Below are 19,478 nucleotides of genomic sequence, written 5' to 3' on the forward strand. Positions count from 1 at the left end.
ATAATTTCCCCATGAAATTCATTAAGTTTCTCAAGAATAAAGACATTACTCATTTTGAAAACCTCATATTTACACTGGGGTCAAACTTTGTATAAACTACACAATCTAACACAAAAGTGTAGGTGAAGCCAGTATCTTACATTTTACAGAAAAATAAGATTTAGAAAGTTTGGTGTTCATTTCCACAAACTCACAGCAGAATACAATCACCTTTCACTGCACACTGTTTTGTGACTTCTTGATCAATCTCAAACGTGGAATCATTACTAACCTCCGCCTCCATCCAAAAAGAATGTAAAAGCAAAATAATTTAAAAGAACAGGTTTTGAACCTATTTTATTTCCTATGATGTGTGAAAATCAGTCACTATGCTTTCCAGTTCATTTGTTTCTAATGTATTTTGGACTCTAGCATGGACCACTGCAAGTTGGCTTCTTTGTTCAGAGCCCATTGTCCACAGCTTCACTCTCAAATCTTTGGACAGGGAAAACTTTCCACACCACAAATATGACCTTTTCTCTTCCTGACTAGAAGATTTCAGTTAACCCCTTATTCTCCAAACAGGGCCCCAAGTCATAAACATCACTCTGAAGGCTGGCATGTTTCCCCCTTCTTCCCACATCTTGCCAGAAAGTCGATCTCTCACTCTTTCATCAGGCTTTCACAGCTGATGTTTATTCACTTAAAATAATTTTATTGCCACTGGCAGTTTACAAGCACTTTCTTCCTTTATCTCACTAATTCATACTTACCTTCATAACATATTTTTTTATACTTTCTTAGGAGATCTTTGTTGGCTTTTTTTTTTTTTTTGCTTTCTTAAATGTTCCAATTAATTACCATATACTTCCTCTATTAGGTATAGACCTTTTTTTTGCTTTTTGTTTGTTTGTTTGTTTGTTTTGCTGCTTGTATTTAACCAGAAAATACTTTTATCCTTGCCCCTCAAGCTCACATATGCATACAGACAAGCCCATATTTACTACAATCTGAGCTTTTTCCTTGTATGTGAACTTCATTTTTCTGTCCAAAGCTCACTGGAATTTCTGTATTCATTGACTGATAGTTTTCCTTTCCCTGACCTGCATTTAAAAGCAATAGTAGTTCTTGGACATATTTGAAAGAGGATCCATTTCCATTGGGTTTTCTTCTTGGTCAACCAAAGATGAAATAAAGGTCACTGCTTTCAATCTAGACACACCCTCAAGTGTGTTTCTCAGTATGAAAACCTACCTAAGTTTCTAGGATATTTCTCTAAACCCCTTCTCTTACAATGAATATGGAAATGCCTACAAAACACTAGTGATGTTATGGAAATTATCTCCTTTCCAAATTAAACTTGCTAAACTACATTGTGTGCTTAGAAATTATATTGTCTAGGTCCAGTCCAAGTTTGCTCTTTTGTTCAGTCTCTCTGAGGCTCCATGGGCCCAGATTAGTTGATTCTGTAGGTTTTTTGTGGTGTCCTTTACCCATGCACCTCCCTCAATCCTTCCTCCCACTCTTCCACAAAACTCACCCAAGCTCGGACTATTGTTTGGCTGTGGGTCTCTGTACCTGCTTCCAGGTACCAGAGTGGGTTGGCACCCCTTGGGGTCCTCTCTTCTCAGAAAAAAAAGAGAGAGGGGAGCAAGGAGGAGGTGGTATGAGGTTGGGACTGGGAGAAGAGGAGGGAGGGGGCTGGGATAAGGCTGTAAGGTGATTAAAAATTGTTAATAATTTAAAAAAAAAGAAAAAAGAAAGAAAAAATTTATACTGTCTTGGAGACACTCAGTGTGGATAGTTTTTCTCTGTAAGTGAAGTCTTTAAGATGGAACTGCCTGTTAAAGTTTCTGTCTAGTTTGCTGAAACTCTCAGGTTTACTGGTTATGCCTGAGGCGTGCTGGAAGTGTGTGGAGGGCTCTCATGCCCTTTTTTCTGTGTTAGACAGGACTATGAAGAGCTAGAGAAACAGCTGAAGGAAGTCTTTAAGGAGCGTAGCACAGTCCTCCGGCAGCTGACAAAGACATCCAGAGAACTGGACGGGATCAAAGTCAACCTTCAGGTGAGTTGAAAACTAATTTTCTCAGCAGCAAAGGCGTGTATTCACCCCTACTAGACTGATATGCATTTTTAAACAGTTCTCTATACATCACTGGACTTGACCACTCCAGTTATTATTTATTATTATTTGAGCTTTGAAATGAAATATCTTTTGAAATGGTCAAGAGACCTGCAGTTTCCAAACATCAAAAGGAACAAACTGTGTAGTTGGCAAAGCCATCAGTTACTCCCAGATTCCAAGATTCCTTTGACCCTGTGTTCTTGGTACTGCAAAAAGATGGAAAGGAATTATAGGAATAATATTTTGAAGAGAATTTTAGATTTTCTCTAGGATAGCTCTAAATATCCTTTAAACAAACTTCTACATAGAAATGGATAAATGTCTTACAAAGGAGACTATCATGTTTAAAATAAGACAAAACAAGAGTCTATGTCATATGAAAATTTCTTTTGTTTTGTTGTTATTGTTTATCTGTCTGTTTATTTGTTTGTTTGTTTTTCAAGATAGTATTTCTCTGAGTAGCCTTGGTTGTCCTGGAACTCACTTGCAGATGGGATCTGCCTGCCTCCTGCCTCCTGAGTGCTAGGATTAAAGGCATACACGACCACCACCCAGATTAAAATCTTTCTAAAACCTGATGGTACTTTTTTTTCTGTGAACTTACATTTTTCTTTTGTTGAAAATAGATTTTTTCATACAATATATTCTAATAATGGTTTCTTCTTCCCTGACCCCTCCAAGTTCCTCTCTACCTTCTTCTCGTCCAGATCCACCCCTCTTTATGTCTCTTCTGAGAAAACAAATAGAACTAAGGGATAATAATAACATTAAACATAATATAATAAGATAAAACAAAAACAAACTAATCAGAAAAGGACAAAAACAAACAAACAGAAGAGAAAGGACCAAAGAAAAAGCACAAGAAACACATATAGACAGAGATACATGTATGTCCAAGCCCATAAGAACACAAAACCAGAACCCACAATATATACACAATGGTAAAAGAAAACATCATTATGAGGCACAACATTATGAGACAAGAAATTGCACTTTCCTCCACTTTACACATTGTATTATTCACTGAGTACCTACTGTATACTAAATTCTTAGTGGTGTTGCATGACTTAATTCTTTTAAATAAATATAGAAGAGGGTACTCTGATTTTTTTCTTATTATGCATAAGCAATATTGTCTAGAAAAAGTTATTTCTTTTGGAAAGTCAATAAAGATCTAGAGTTTAAATATAAGCAATTTTGCTTCAGAGCCTTTCCACATACCACAGAACTGGGGCTGTACGTTACCTTGGTCCTCAAGGTCTGCATGATTCAGTGATGCCACGATGGCACCGTAGGAAAGATGATGGTGGCAGTGCAGTCAACCATTAGTGCATTGACTTTGGTCCAACTTATAGTTTAAGCTCTTGTTACAGAAGTCGTGCTACATTGAAAGAGTAAAACTAACCACCACCCTACAGGACATGATGACAGGTAGAAGGATTAGACAGTTTATGAGGAATAGGGCATCCAGACACCAAACTCTGAAAAGCAGAAAGGAGGATTCAAGAGGCTACAAATTGTTTTATTTTTGAAAGCCAAGACACAGATTACTGAGAAGAAAATTAACAGGTAAATAAGCCTGGGAAAGATATTAAAAACATCTGTCTCTTCCCAGGGGGGTGGAACCCCTGGCACAGGAGCATATCATCTCCATATGGTAAAATGCCCTGGAGCAGTCAGGGATTTTACCATTCCCAGGACACTTGTTTCCTAAGTCAAGGTGTGTCCTTATGAACTAGAATATTGCTAAAGAGAAACTTTCATGGAACTGTATTTTTTGAAAGGTTAAAAATCTTCCCTGAAAGGTTGTCACAACTTTGAAAATGATTTTGTGATAGTACATGCTACACAAGATGTTTTTTGTTGTTTACCTGAATAAATCCCTTTAGTAAACTCTCTGCAAAATTGTCATATTATGTTTATTAGAGAATGAAGAGTGACGGCTTAAGTAGTTCACAGGATATGGGTGAGTTATTCACATAAAAGGAGCGATATCAGATCTCAAACTTAAAGTAAATGAATGTAAGTAAAACTATGTATTGTGTGACTTTTCCTGACAATGTGTGAACAAGATGTTTATGCACTCCAGATAGAGAACCAGCATCAGCCCACAGAAACTATCTCACCTACTATGAGACAAAAAAATATCACTTTGATATCTGACTTTACACATTGTATTCACTGAATACCTATCCTATACTACATTCTTGGTGGCTTTGCATGACCTAATTCTTTTCTAAATATAGGAAATGGTACTCTTGTGATTTTTCTTGATGAACTAATAAGTACAGTTGGAGTTAATTACAGGAGTATAGTTGAGCAAGGACATGAGCTACAAGCAACTTCCCTATTTCACTAACCTTAGGCAACTTTTGTTAATTTTGCACGTTTGCTTTAAGAAAGGCTCTAAGAAGATGATGCAGCCAGCCATGATGAGACCTGACAGGCTAGGGTCAGATAGAAGGGGAGGAGGTTTTCCTCTATCAGTGGACTAGAGGAGGGGCATGGGAGAAGAGGGAGAGTGGGACTGGGAGGAGATGAGAGGGGATATATCTGGGATACAAAGTGAATAAATTGTAATAAATAATAATAAATTTTAAACGTTTTTAATAAAAGAAACCACCCCCTCCCAAAAGAAGACAGCCTCTATTTTTCATGCTGGCCTTGAACTCGCTATGTAGTCAGTGATGATCATTTACACCTCATCCTAATGCTTCCAGCTCCTCGGTGGGAATACACGTGCCTCCTACTATGCCCATTTCCTTGTATGGTCCTGAACTGGAACTGGAACCTGGAGATTTGCTAGGCAAACACTCTACCGGCTTCTGAAATGCTTTAAACACCTGTCCTGTCTTCAATAAGGTGATGCTATTAGGACCAATTTTGGGTAAATATGTAAATAGGTCACTCTGATTTCAAGATAGCAGGAATGTCCTGTCCAAATGACAGAGCTCCTCAATGCGTCAAACAGCTCTTTCGTATATCTTTATTTTAGTACTTTACTTTAAAACATTTATTTGTTTTTAGTTTTTTAGTTTTTCTCCTTATTTGTTAAAAGTATTTGTTTGTCTGTTTTAATTTCATGTGAATGAATGTTTTGCCTGCATATATACCTGTACAGCATGTGCACTCAGGATTGTGGAGTCCAAGATACCTTGGAACTGGAGTTACAGACAGTTGCTGGCCTTTGTGTGGGTGCTTGGAAACAAACCCTGGTCTTCTACAAGAGGAGCAAGTGTTCATAAGGGCTCTCTCCAGCCCCTCTTACATTTTTTTGTTGTTGTTCATTTTGTTTAATTGTTTAATTCTTAATGTAAGTCATCCAAAGCAGGAAATCTAACTTTTGAAAATAGATTTCCAGGCTGACACTCTTCATAATTTTAACCTGTGTAGAAGAGGAATGTAGGGTGATCAATTAATGTGTCAGTTAATAAGTTGGTAAATCTACCTTCCTATCACTAAAAGAAACAAGATCATCATGAATTGCTTGTATACTGTTCACTGGATATTGTTAAAGAGAAAATAACTATGTGAAATAGGTCTTCTAGCAGGCTATGCCTTTCTGACATCCATATGATATATGGGCTTCTTACTGCTTAATTGTGTGTATATCATCAGTTATTGAATCCAGACCTTTAATTGCACACTCTACTTATTTATATCCCTACCTCTCCGTCTAATTATTTTTTATTATTATTTGAAACATTTTAGTAGAGTCCTCTGACCTTTTGATCTGCATTTTCCTCACATGCAAAATATAGGCAATAGTCAGTAATAAACACACTTTAAATATCATTTTTCTCCTTTAATCTGAGTTGAATAACAAATAAAATTGACCCCTTATACATTTTATAACAATTTTAACAAATGAAGAGGTCAGAGGGCTGGCTTTGTGATCTATCAGGTTGGATCCATGATGTACACTGATCTGTCTGTCTTTTGATTGTTGAGATTCCCTACTTTAATTTTTCATACTTCCCTCTTTGTTTGTTAGGAGAAGCTGTATTTTTTTCGTATTCATTTATTTATTTGATTGTTACAATTTATTCACTTGGTATCCCAGCTGTAGCTCTCTTCCTTGACCCCCACCCTCCCTCTTTCTTCTCCCATGTCCCTTCCCCAGTCCACTGATAGGGGAGGTCCTCCTCCCCGTCCATCTGACCCTAGCCTATTAGGACTCTTCAGGACTGGCTGCACTGTCTTCCTCTGTGGCTTGGTAAGGCTGCCCCCTTCCCCAAGAGGTTGGTGATCAAACAGCCAGCCACTGAGTTCATGGCAGAGATAGCCCCTGTTCCCCTCACTAGGATACCCACTAGGAGACTGAGCTGCCATGGGCTACAGCTGTACAGGGGTTCTAGGTTATCTCCATGCATAGCCCTTGGTGGAGTATCAGTCTCAGAAAAGACCCCTGGGTCCAGATTTTTGGTTCTCTTGTTCTCCTTGTGGAACTCCAGTCCCCTCCAGGGGTTTCTATCTCCCCCTTCTTTCATAAGATTCCCTGTATTCTGCCCAAAGTTTAGCTATGAGTCTCAGCATCTGCTTTAATACCCTGCTGGGTAGAGTCTTTCAAAGGCCCTCTGTGGTAGGCTCCTGTCCTGTTCCCTGTTTTCTTCTGCTTCTAATGTCTATCCCATTCACTTTCTGAGTGAGGATTAAGCAACTTTCTTAGGGTCTTCCTTGTTGTTTAGCTTCTTTAGGAGTATTGATTTTAGTATGTTTATCCTACATTATATGCCTAATAATCATGTATAAGTGAGTATATACCATGTGTGTCTTTCTGCTTCTGGGATACCTCACCCAGGATGATCTTTTCTAGTTCGCACCATTTACCTGCTAATTTCATGATTTTCTTGTTTTTAATTGCTGAGTAGTATTCCATTGTGTAAATGTACCACAATTTCTGTATCCATTCCTCTGTTGAGGGACATCTGAGTTGTTTCTAGATTCTGGCTATTATGAATAAAACTGCTACATACATGGTTGAGCAAATGTCCTTGTTGCATACTTGCACATATTTTGGATATATGCCTAGAAGCAAGCCTATAGCTAACATCAAACTAAATGGAGAGAAACTTAAATCAATCCCACTGAAATCAGGGACAAGACAAGGCTGCCAGTCTCTCTGTATCTCTTTAAGATAGTACGAGTCCTAGCTAGAGCAATAACACAACTAAAGGAGATCAAAGTGATACAAATCAGAAAGGAAGAAGTCAAAATACCACTATTCACAGATGATATGATAGTGTAAATGAGCAACCCCAAAAATTCTACCAGAGAACTCCTTCAACTGGTAAACACCTTCAGGAAAGTGGCAGGATACAAAATTAACTCAAAAAAAAAAAAAAAAAAAAAAAACCAAACAAACAAAAAAAACCACTAGCCCTCCTGTATACAAAAGACAAAAGGGCTGAAAAAAAAATTAGGGAAATAACACCCTTCACAATAGCCACTGATAACATAAAGTACCTTGGAGTGACTCTAACCAAACAAGTGAAAGACCTGTTTGAAAAAAACTTCAAGTCTCTGTAGAAAGAAATAGAAGAAGATATCAGAAGATGGAAAGATCTCCCATGCTCACTGGCCGATAGGATTAACATAGTGAAAATGGCCATCCTGCCAAAACCAATCTACAGATTCAATGGAATTCCCATCGAAATACCAACACAATTCTTTACAGACCTTGAGAACAATTCTCAATTTCATATGGAAAAACAAAAAAAAACCAGAATTTCTAAAACAATCTTACACAATATAAGAACTTCTGGAGGTATCCCTGACCCCAAGCTGTACTACACAGCAATGGTAATCAAAACCTCATAGAAACAGATTGGGGTATAGGTGGAATCGAATAGAAGACCCAGAAACTTCTTTTTTTTCTAAATACACAAAACACTGCTTGTTGGATACTTCCTTAAGAGACTGTCAGACCTTGTCAGGCCCTAGGTACCTCTGATAAAACTAATACTGTATTAAAGTTCTCTATTGAGCTGAAACACTCTTCAAGCGGCACCATACTTTACAAGTATGCATAATGCAGAACAGGTATCTGTTAAATAAACATTAAGGAACAATACACACACTGTTAGACTGTTGCCATTTCCCAACATTCATAGCTTCTCTGTAGAAACTGTTAATGCCTTTTTATTTAAACTTTAAGTATCAATTATGACAGGTTACTCTATTAAACAGTGTACTGAGTATAAATAAGAAAGTTATTAGGAAAGGTTTAATATGAGAGATCCTTGTGTTAGAAGAGCTCAAGGGGCTTTTCTGTTCTAATTTGTGGCCTCTGAATTTTTAATTTGCAAGTACAGAAGTAATAATGACTAGAGTGGCTTATATTATTTCCTTAATAGCCATGTCTAGTGAAAAGTCATAAAATTGCCTGGTCCTCTGTCTTTATGTATCCTAGCACATTATTTAGAAATAAGGCATAGACATGAACAAATAAACATACACCTTTGACTGCTTTAAGCTTCAATCAGGTTATTACCTGACCTATGCAGGCAATCTTTTATGAGCCCTTCCATTTGTTGTAACTACACAGGGCTAATTCAAATTAGCTGCAGAGGACAAACTTTAATGGAACTAGAGAACGTATTTTGTAATTCCTTTATAAAGAGACTGAGGAGTACATGCTAGGGCTCAGTGGGTGAAGCTGCTTGCTGGTCAAGCTTGCTGGCTCAATATCATGTTTGGAACACATGTAATCTGGAATAGAACCCCACAAAGCTGTCCTCTGACCTGCACACCTGCACCATGGCATATTTGACAACATACACATCACATGCACATACAGACACACATGAAGAATAAAACTTTAAAAATTTTTAAAAAAGAAAACAAGTTATTATTTGTTGAATATTACTCTTTTCTCCAACATCTGGTGAGCTTCAGTTCAAAGTCATTTGTGTACTAAGAGTTGAACATGTCCTGCTGTGCATCATGAACCCCTCGGCATGTCCTTGGCACTATCAGTACCTGGGGAGATGGAGGAGACTGATTTTAATATCTTTGTTGTATAAACCAACTGCTTTCAAACCTGGTACTAAGTATAGATAATAAGTGAATGACAGTGTTTTATCTAAATAAGACACCTTCTCCTCATTTCTCTTTCAGTCTTTGAAAAATGATGAGCAATCTTCCAAAACTGATGTTCAGAAGCTCCTGGAGTTAGGCCAGAAACAGAGGTAAGACTGAAGTTCTATATTCTTTCTTTTTTCTTTAATTTAAAACCTCCTACCAACCTCCACCCTCACCCCCTCTATTTTTGAAATACTACTGCAGGGTATGAACTTACCTCCCTGTGTACACTTGGGTGCATATGAGACTTACACTGTGTACATACTTCTCTTTTACAATAGCTCTGGGTGGGATTTCAGAGTCTGCATTTTATACATCGACTTGGTAAGGGTTATATTCTAAGCAGTTAAGTGAATTGCTGAGACCTATATTCTTGGGATTTGAATTTTTAAAATTCGTCAGATTCAATATCCACGTCATTCCACGCTGACTCTTTGATCAACAAGCAAAAAGCTGTTCAAAAGTATTACACATATCAAGTAACAGAACAAGGAGCTGATTTCAAGCCTTGTCATGAGCCTGGGACTCCAATGCTGACCTTACATATTGACTCTGAAACGTGTCATTGACATTGACATGCTTCCAAGTTAGGTCAATGTTGTGGCTAGAATATCAGCATCATGAATTAATCTTTTTATTTACAGTGATGAGTTTTTGGCTTTTGTTACTAGATACTAATTTTAAAGTAATTTAGTACATTTTTGTTTATTGTCATTTTCACAACTTATTTTAGCAACAGCAGTGAGCTACAGGCTTGGCAGTTTACCTCCTCAGCCACCTACCATCTGGGTGATGTTTGGACTGTTCTTTTGTCACCTCTGTGTGTTCTAAGTTTCTCATCTGCAAAACAAAATTAATTGTCTTAATAATTATAACAAAGAAGTTTAAATGAACCAAAAACATTGATCTCCTAGAAATGGGGAGTTTAATAATCTCCCCATTCTACTGGGGTGTTTGATGGTTGGAGTTGGTAGAAATTGGTTAAAAATGTTAAGATTTCAGTTAAAAAGTAGAAGTTTGGGATATCTACTGAACAACACAATAACAATTCAATGATGTATTTTGTTTTTTAGAAAAGTACATAGACCAAATATGGAATTATTAGCTAAAATAAACTAAGATCCGTAGAAATTGTAACTTTAACAAAGGGTTTCATCTCAATCAAATCAACTGAATAAAAAATAAAGAAAAAATTTAAGGGGTGGCTCTGAGTGGAGCTCAGCGTCAAGCATTCAGACCACGCAGCAGGTAGCTCTGCAGGAAGGGGAGAATTTAATTCCAGGAGAATTGTCATGCCAACTCTGTTTAGGATGAAAAGGAGATGTAGACAGTTAGGAACACATGGTTTCAGGAAGACAGGGAAGACTATGGATTGAAGACTGTTGTTGGAATCGTATTGTTTCATAAAATTCAGCCTTTATTGTAGGAAGGTTCAGGTGAGGTGCCTGATGTTTGACAAAGATGAGGAAAAGCCTATTCCTTTGCTTTGACTATGTTTTCTTGTGTAGCTGTGTCTGTTTATAACAATATGCAAAACCCTTAGGCTGCTCAGGATAATGGTATTAAGTCTGTACAATATATTGAACTAAAATTCCATTCTGAACAAATAACCCATTTATAGAGTATTTCTGTGTGTCAGGGACAAATTTTACATATATAAAGAGGATATGAGTCATCTATATACAGCTATCTGGAAAGGAAAGTGGGGAGTTTATTTCTAACAAAAGAGACCAAGAAATGTGTGTGTGTGAGTGTGTGTGTGTGTGTGTGTGTGTGTGTGTGTGTGGTCTTAAAGCGATGGAAAAATAATAGATTATAAATAGCTGATAAATACCTGATAATCACATTAATAGAAAGATGATAGGTACACTTATATTGACTATTGAGTAGCACATGTTCAAAATATATGAAAATATTCTCACAAGACCCTTGAATTCATAGAGAGACATTAAACAACAGTATTTAATTATTAAGGAGATATGAGCAAAGAAATGACCCTAGGGATGTCCTGAAATGTCTTATGAGTAAATGAGAAAGCATAGTTTGTTCTCTCTGCTGGGTAGGGGGAAGGGTAACTGGAGACAACATGGACTCAGCACAATATGATTACTGACAACTGACTTGTTCTCTGGAAACCAGAAGGAGGCCTGGGCGAGTTGCAAGCTTTTTCTGTTACCAGCTCGTTGTCATCTGAAATTCGTGTCTTGCTGAGAGCAAAATACAGATGAAAAATAGACAAAGTAGTAGCCTGATGCTTGCACAATATGAAAACCTACACTAAGGTAGCCAAGCATGTGTGCAATGTCACCGTGTCACTGGGGAGATTCAGTTCTGCAGCAAAGGGGCCGTAAAGCAGCCAGGCCTAATTATGTGGTCAAATCATCCTGAAGTGGGGCATGGTGTTGAAGCAAACAAGCCTGGAATCTTCTCTTTTTACATAGTAAGTCTATGAGGCAGGCTCCTAAAGTTGGAGAAGAGTGGGCTGGTTAAAAAATAAATTAGAGTGAGTATATACCACGTGTGTCTTTCTGCTTCTGGGACAGCTCACTCAGGATGATCCTTTCCAGGTCCCACCATTTACCTGTAAATTTCATGATTTCCTTATTTTTCTTTGCTGAGTAATATTCCATTGTGTAGTTATACCACAATTTCTGCATCCATTCTTCAGTTGAGGGGCATCTGGGCTGTTTTCAGCTTCTGGCTATTACAAATAAAGCTGCTACAAACATGGTTGAGCAAATGTCCTTATTGTGTACTTGAGCCTCTTGGATATATGCCTAGGAGTGGTATGGCTGGATCTTGAGGAAGTACTATTCCTAGTTGTCTGAGAAAGTGTCAGATTGATTTCCAGAGTGGTTGTACAAGTTTACATTCCCACCAGCAGTGAAGGAGGGTTCCCCTTTCTCCACACACACAAAAGGTTACATACTCACTCATATAGACATGTAATATAGGATAAACCTACTAAAATCTGTACATCTAAAGAAACTAATCCAAAGAGAGGACCCTGACCAAAATGCTCAATCCCCATCCCGAAAGGCAAAAAGGAAGGACATCAGAAGAAGAAGAAAACTGGAAACAAGCCAGAAACCCAAACCTGGCACGGAGGGCCTCTGAAAGGCTCTGCCCTGCAGACTAACAAAGCAGATGCTGAGACTTAGGGCCAACTGTTGGCAGTGTGCATGGAATCTTATGTAAGAAGTGAGAAATAGTAAGATCTGGAGAGGACAGGAACTCCACAAGGAGAGCAACAGAACCAGAAATTTGAACACAGAGGTCTTCCCAGAGACTCACACTCCAACCAAGTAGCATGCATGGAGATAACCTAGAACCCCTGCACAGATGTAGCCCATGGCAGTTTAGTGTCCAAGTGGGTTACACAGTAATGGGAAGAGGGACTGCCTCTGACATAATCTGACTGGCCTGCTCTTTGATCACCTCCCCCTGAGGCGGGGAGGAGGCCACAGAAGAGGGCAATGCAGCCACTCCTGATGAGATCTGATAGACTAAGATCAGAAGGAAGGCGAGGAGGACCTCCCTGATCAGTGGACTTGGGGAAGGGCATGCCTGAAGAAGGGGGAGGGATAGTAGGGTTGGGAGGGGAGAAGGGAGGGGCTTATGGGGGGATACAAAGTGAATAACATGTAATTAATAAAAAAATAGTAAAAAAATAAAAATAAGAAATAAATAAATTAGAAAGGAAGACAGAAAAATGTGGTAAGATTTGGGTAGTAGATGTTAAATCCTAGCTGTCCATCACACTTAGTAGCTCTGCTCTACATAGATGGATACATAATTCTGGGCTTCCACCACATAAAAATGTCATCTTTATTTATATTTATATAATATATATATTATGTATTTTATTTTATTTATAAGTGGTTTTTAATTCTTTTTATTATTACAATTTATTCACTTTGTATCCCAGCTGTGGAGGGGACGACGGAGGCTATAGTTAGGATATTTATAAGTGTTTTGTTTGTATGTATGTGCTCCACATGTATGTCTGGTTTCCATAAAAGTCAGGAAAGGACAGCTGTGCCCTGGAACTTGTGAGTCACCACATGGGTGCTGTGACTGAACGTGGTTCTTTCTACAAGTAGAATAAGTGCTTTTAACTACGAAGACTTCCCTGCTGGCCTTTCCTCCAACATCAACTGACAGAGACTACTGCTTGTTTCATCTTGTTTTGTCTACTGGTCTTCATAAATCAGAATACAAAATTGTTTATTCCCTCATCTTTTATACTGTCATTTTATTAAATATATTAAATACATTGTTTAAAACTTACAATAGCTAGATTAACCATAAATTCTAGAATGAGAAGTGGTAGTTACTATAAAATTACTTTAACATTTTTCATTGAATGTATAATTCATTTTTCAACATATCCTTGTTGAAGACTATTTCTTTCCTTCCTCCTTACCATTGTTTCTTCCTTCTTTTTTTCCCCTCTCAATAGAAGTAGTATAATGCCCTCCTGCAAGACTGAATACGTTCATACTGGGCACAATGTCTCTGCCTTTGTATGAACCAGTTTTCTAGCAGATGCAGATATAATACTTTGATTAAATAAATAATATATGTGTGCCTATTGCATAAATCGTATATTATAGTATATTTAGTATTTATATATTTTACTAATATTTAATTATTATATCACAAAAGCTCTTTATAAAAAAATCTGGTATTCCAAATATAAATGTTCATATATGAAATTCCCTAAGAAAGCTGGAATTTAGCTTTAGACCATAGATTATGGATTTGCACAGAACCACAATAGAAAATAGAATTTAGAATTTTATTCTATTTTCTCTCTCTCTCTCTCTCTCTCTCTCTCTCTGTCTTCCTCTCCTTCCCTCTCTCCCATCTTTCTGCCCCTCTTTCTCTTTCTGTATCTCTTTCTGTCTCCCTTGAAAATGTAGTTTGTGTTATCACAGTACCTAGAACATAAATCTAGGAGACAAACACTATTCCAGCTAAAGAAAAAGAGAAACATTCCACCTTGTGGGGTGTCCTGCTCAAAGAGTGCACATGAGGCCTCAGTGGGATTGGTTTTGTTTCATTTTTTATGGATATAGAATAAGAAACTAGCATTTCTTGGCCTTCTGCTAAACATTTTGTTTATTATGTCATTTAAACTTTGCCACAAGTCTACAAAGTGGGTATATTATTGTGCCCAGTTTTAAATTAAGAAATTTACAAGGAGGGAATTTTCTTGCTTACCCAAATTACCAAAGCTAGTTTTCCAGCAATAGATTACAGAATTTAAACTAGTTTGGGTTTTCATAGAATAAAACAGTGCTCTGCTTTTGTGCTGTTGTCTTTCTCCATCACCAGTGTTAAAAGAAGGCATATTCCATGTATATTAATGTTTGGGGTACAATGTCCATGCAATTATAGTGGTATATTTCTTTCCTGGGCCCATTAAGCCACGGATAAAACTAAATCCCTTTTCCTTACATTTTCATGAAAAATTCTCAGGCCTTATAAAGTATATAAGCCACAATGCTATAGAATTAATAACTTATGTGGCTCAAAAGGTTAAAATAATTTCTTTCAGAAGTCTCCAGTGACTTCCTGACCCAGCATGTTCATGCCCTACATGCTGACATTGAAATTAGCTTACTAATTCGAATTATTATATTGAGTTGATTGAACACATTTTATTGCTGCAGTGATTACACTGTGGGATTCTTACAAAACATAATAACAATGCAATTTCCATTAAATATAACCTGCTTTTAGCATGTGCGTGGAAAAAAAGCCCTTTGTAATCAAAGATTTAGATGCATCCTTTTCTATCTTTGTAGCCTTCCATCATTATTGGTAGCTGCTCCTTAAATTCAAAAAGACAAACAAACTTCTCTCTGTTTAGTTCATGGAAAATAGTGGAATCATAGGATATCTCTTCTTTTCCATTTTTTTTTTCTACTCACCCAGGGAAGAAATGAAGTCTCTCCAGGAAGCCCTGCAAAATCAGCTTAAAGAGACATCTGAGAAAGCCGAGAAACACCAGGCAACAGTGAGTGTGTTTTTGTTTCTTCTTAGTCTATTAGCTTGGGGGTTGAGAAGTCATTTTTTGCTTTTCTCACTTCACTATGGAAAAATACACCATAAATAATAAAAGTGAAGTCACAATAACAGAAGCTTAAATCATTTTAATCAGTATAGTACTTAGCCACTATTTATTATAAGAAAGATGAATGTTGTATTTAATTTGGGGGGTCTTCTAGCTCCTACTATTCTCTGTAAGGGATGAACCAAGAGGCATATTAGGTAGGGAGCAGGCTCAGGCTCACATTAGTGGTTCATGGATGCTATGGTATTTGCATTGAAAACCAGCTAATCTATGCAGAACCTTAAGCTGTCTTGGACAGCTATGGCATAGGAATCACTCAGGAGTAGACCCATACTATCTGCTTAGTCATTAGTCCTACACAATATTTGTAGGGATAGGCTGACAGATTAAGGGGCCAAGTGATCCAAGATCTTTCCAAGATGATGTCCTTTTGACCTTCACACTTTCATCCTTTTCACTGATGCTGACCAGAGACAGGAATATGGGCTCCTGAAGCAATGCCAGGATATAGATCATAAGTTCATTTCCCAGACTCACTTTTGTACCATAGGATAAGACTTCTATCATATGAGGGAGAGACAGAGAACTGGAATCTAGTTCTTAAAATATAATGTATAGTACCATAGAAAATGTGTTTGTTAGAGGTAAGCAGATTTGAACATATTACTGAGAAGAGAGATTACTATCCCAGGGTCTACATTTGGAAGGCTAGAACTGGCCACGAGGCAGAACTAGAGAGGAGACCCCATTGTGATTTGTGATTTCAGAGGCCATGCAATGGTGAGACAGCTAAAGAAACTAAGGAAAGACAGTGTGAATAACTGCAGCAGCAGTAGCCTCAAACATAGGTGCTACCCCATATTGTGGTTATCTATTCCTAAGGTCATGAGGGCAGGTCTGGAGTGGTTTGAAGTGGAACTAGAGAGTGTTATTCTTGAGCCAGATGATTGTCATTTGAAAGCATGGACCTGAGAGCACATAACCTATTGTGGACACAGTGAAGAAGATAGGAGGATAGAGAAGGATATTTCAAGCAGAGTATTGGTGCTAGTCAGAAAAAGGCTGCGCCAGCACTCATTTCTTGGAACAAACTTTCTGAAGCACCAATAAAATAAAACCTCTGTATTAGAAACTAAATGATTAATGCAGGTATCCATCTTGGTCAATTACTGGAATCCCAGGCTCTATAAACACTGTAGTGATCCTTTTATTTGCAAAGCTTTTAACAACTTTGATTAGACTGTGAACTTTTGCTTCTGTAACTCAGTTCAGTTTGTCACCCAAGACAGCTGACTCCTAAGGGCAGCCTTTCTTATAATGATGGTCTGCTCTGCTGTGTGCAGGATTATTTTCTGTTAAGGATTTCTTGTTATGTCTTTCTTCTTTCTAGATAACACAAACCATGAAAACACTCAGGGATTTTGTGTAGGATGTTCTAATGCTTGTCTATCTGGACAACAAATGTTTTATAAAAGAACAGACAATTTTTTAGCACCTGTCTAGTCATCCCTTCCCTCAATACATGACCTACACTCTTAGATGGCTCTGTCTGCAATTTTATCTCTGCTTTGACCAGACTTCATTTGAATTTGTCTTGTGAAATTTAATCTGATAAAAAGTATGTCTTTTCTCAAGACATACTCTATTCACTATTTTCTCAAACCTTTGTAATAAAGCTATATTGTTTTATTGATTCTTTCCTAAGAAGTTATAATTCACAGGAGGTAAATTCCTTGCTTGCTGGTAGACAGAACAACTAAGGCATATACCAGAATGATTCCCACACTTCATGCAAACAGAGTTCTGAGAACACTGTCACTCTTGAAAGAGCACAGGCCAAAGACAGAACATCTAATTGTAGAACTGCTGTAGATAGAGATATGGCCCCTGTGTTTTGCCCAGCACGTTCTCAGTGCCTTTCTCACGGCTATCCCTTGAAGCCTTAGCACTCCTTTCCCTAGCCTCCTAAGCCTGCACCTGTTTTTGAGAACTGACTTAGCATGCTATTCTGGAACTAATTCCTAGTGGACCATCTATTCTGTAGACTTGATCAGGCTCTGCCAGTTTGCTTACTTATCCAAGTAAGACAATGTACCACATTAAAACAAAAAGGCTTATGTTAAAGGTGTAATTATACCTGGCATTATAGGCTACAGTAGACAGGAAAGTGATATTCTGTCCTTCCCTCTCTACCCACCATTTTAATTTCATATTCATATATGATCATTTTCCTCAGGATCTCTTATTGACTGCTTGGGATACTTATAAAGCTGCTCATTTAGGTAATTATTATTCTGTGCACATACGGTACTAAGCAGAGTGTTTAAGAAATTGTATCTAACTTGAAAATTATAAGCTATCATCACTATTACTACCTTCTAATGTCACAGCAAGAATTATCAAGGATGATACAGGATCCGACAAGGAAAAATTCATATAATGTGGTCTATTTTTTGAATTTATTTATTTGCATTGTATTCCAATTGCAGCTTTTCCTTCCTTCTTCTCTTCCCTCCCCCATTCTCCAGTCCTCCCTTTTTCCTCAAGAAAGGGAACTGAGACTATACTCCAACCAAGGTACATTCATGAATATAACCTAGAACCCCTGCTCAGATGTAGCCCATGGCAGCTCAGTATCCAAGTGGGTTCCCTAGTAAGCAGAACAGGGACTGTCTTGACATGAACTCAGTGGTTAGCTCTTTGACCACCACCTTCCACCCCCAAGGGAGGAGCAGCCTTGCCAGGACACAGAGGAGGATATTGCAGCCAGTCCTGATGAGACCTGATAAGCTAGGGTCAGATGGAAGGGGAGGAGGACCTCCACTATCGGTGGACTTGGAGAGGGGCATGGGAGGAGATGAGGGGGAGAGGGGGCATTGGGAGGGAATGACGGAGGGGGCTACAGCTGGGATGCAAAGTGAATAAAATGTAATTAATGTACAAAATAAACATTTATTTAAAAAAGTTGAGAAAAAAAGGAACTTCCCATGGATATCAAACTGCCTTGGCATATCAAGTTGCAGTGGCACTAGGAGCATATTCTCCATTGTGGTTAGACAAGGCACACAAGTTACAAGGAAGGGATCCAAAGGCAGGCAACAGAGTCAGAGACAGCCCTGCTCCTGTTGTTAAGAGTTCCCACATGATGAGCAAGCTACACAACTTTTACCTATGTGCAGAGGGCCAATTTGTTTAGATTTTCCAATTTTGTGGGGTACATGTTTTTGAAATAAGACCTAATGATTCATAGGTTTCCTTAGTGTCCGTGATTATGCCCTCCTTTTCATTTCTAATTTTGTTCATTTGGATATTGTGTCTCTGCCTTTCAGTTAGTTCAGATAAGGGTTTGTCTATCATGTTGATTTTCTGAAAGAACAAGCTCTTGGTTTTGTCAATTCTTTGTACTGATCTTTTTGTTCTTCTTCTTTTTTTTAATCCAAAGGTTTCAAATGTGCTGTTAAGTAAATAGTATAAGAACTCACCAATTTCTTTTTCCTTTTGTTCATAATGGATGGGAAATTAATTGTTTATTATTATCATTTATTACAATTTATTCAATTTGTATCCCAGTTGTGGATCCCTCATCTTCTCCCACTTCCACCCTCTCTCCTTCTTCTCCTTCTATTGTCCTTCCTTACTCCACTGCTAAGGGAGGTCCTCCTCCCTTTCTATTTGACTGTAGCCTATAAGGCCTCATCAGGACTGGTTGCCTTGTAATCTTCTGTGGTCTGGCAAGGCTGCACTCTCCCCCTTCCAGGAGGTAATCAGATTACCTGCCACTGAGTTCATGCCAGAGAAAGCCCATGCTCCCCTTACTAGGGTGTCCACTTGGAGACTGAGACTACAGACTACATTTGAGCCAGGATGTTAGGTCCTTTCCATGTGTGGTTCTTGGTTGGGGTATCAGTTTCTGCAGGGCCCCCAGGGCTGAGGCTTTTTTTTAAGGCTTTTTTTTTGGCTTTGTTTGTCTCTTTTGGGAGCTCCTGTCCCCTCCAGCTCTTTCTATCCACGTTTCTTTCATAAAAGTCTGCCCAAAGTTGGCTGAGTCTCAACCTCTGTTTAGATACCTCAATCAGTAGAGTCTTTCAGAGACTGTCTGTGGTAGGCTCCTGTTCCCTTCCACTGTCTATCATTGTTATCAGAACAAAAAAACAGCCTACAGATTGGGAAAGGATCTTCACCAAATCTACATCTGACAGAGGGCTAATA

General features: G+C 38.1%; 1 protein-coding gene across 2 annotated transcripts in view; it reads left to right on the plus strand.

Moving 5' to 3' along the window:
* The first annotated feature begins 1,930 nt into the window (after positions 1-1,930).
* Luzp2 (leucine zipper protein 2) overlaps positions 1,931-19,478 on the plus strand; it is a 235,869-nt gene continuing 218,321 nt past the window's right edge. For both annotated transcript variants that reach the window (XM_055607527.1, XM_055607528.1), the window contains exons 1-3: positions 1,931-2,044; positions 9,224-9,294; positions 15,131-15,212. In XM_055607527.1, coding sequence (XP_055463502.1) covers positions 15,138-15,212 — 75 coding nt within the window. In that variant the 5' untranslated portion in view covers positions 1,931-2,044; positions 9,224-9,294; positions 15,131-15,137. The remainder of the gene's footprint in view (positions 2,045-9,223; positions 9,295-15,130; positions 15,213-19,478) is intronic.

This window comes from Psammomys obesus, unplaced genomic scaffold (assembly GCF_907164565.1).
Source record: "Psammomys obesus unplaced genomic scaffold, mPsaObe1.curated_primary_1811, whole genome shotgun sequence".
NCBI lineage: Eukaryota > Metazoa > Chordata > Mammalia > Rodentia > Muridae > Psammomys > Psammomys obesus.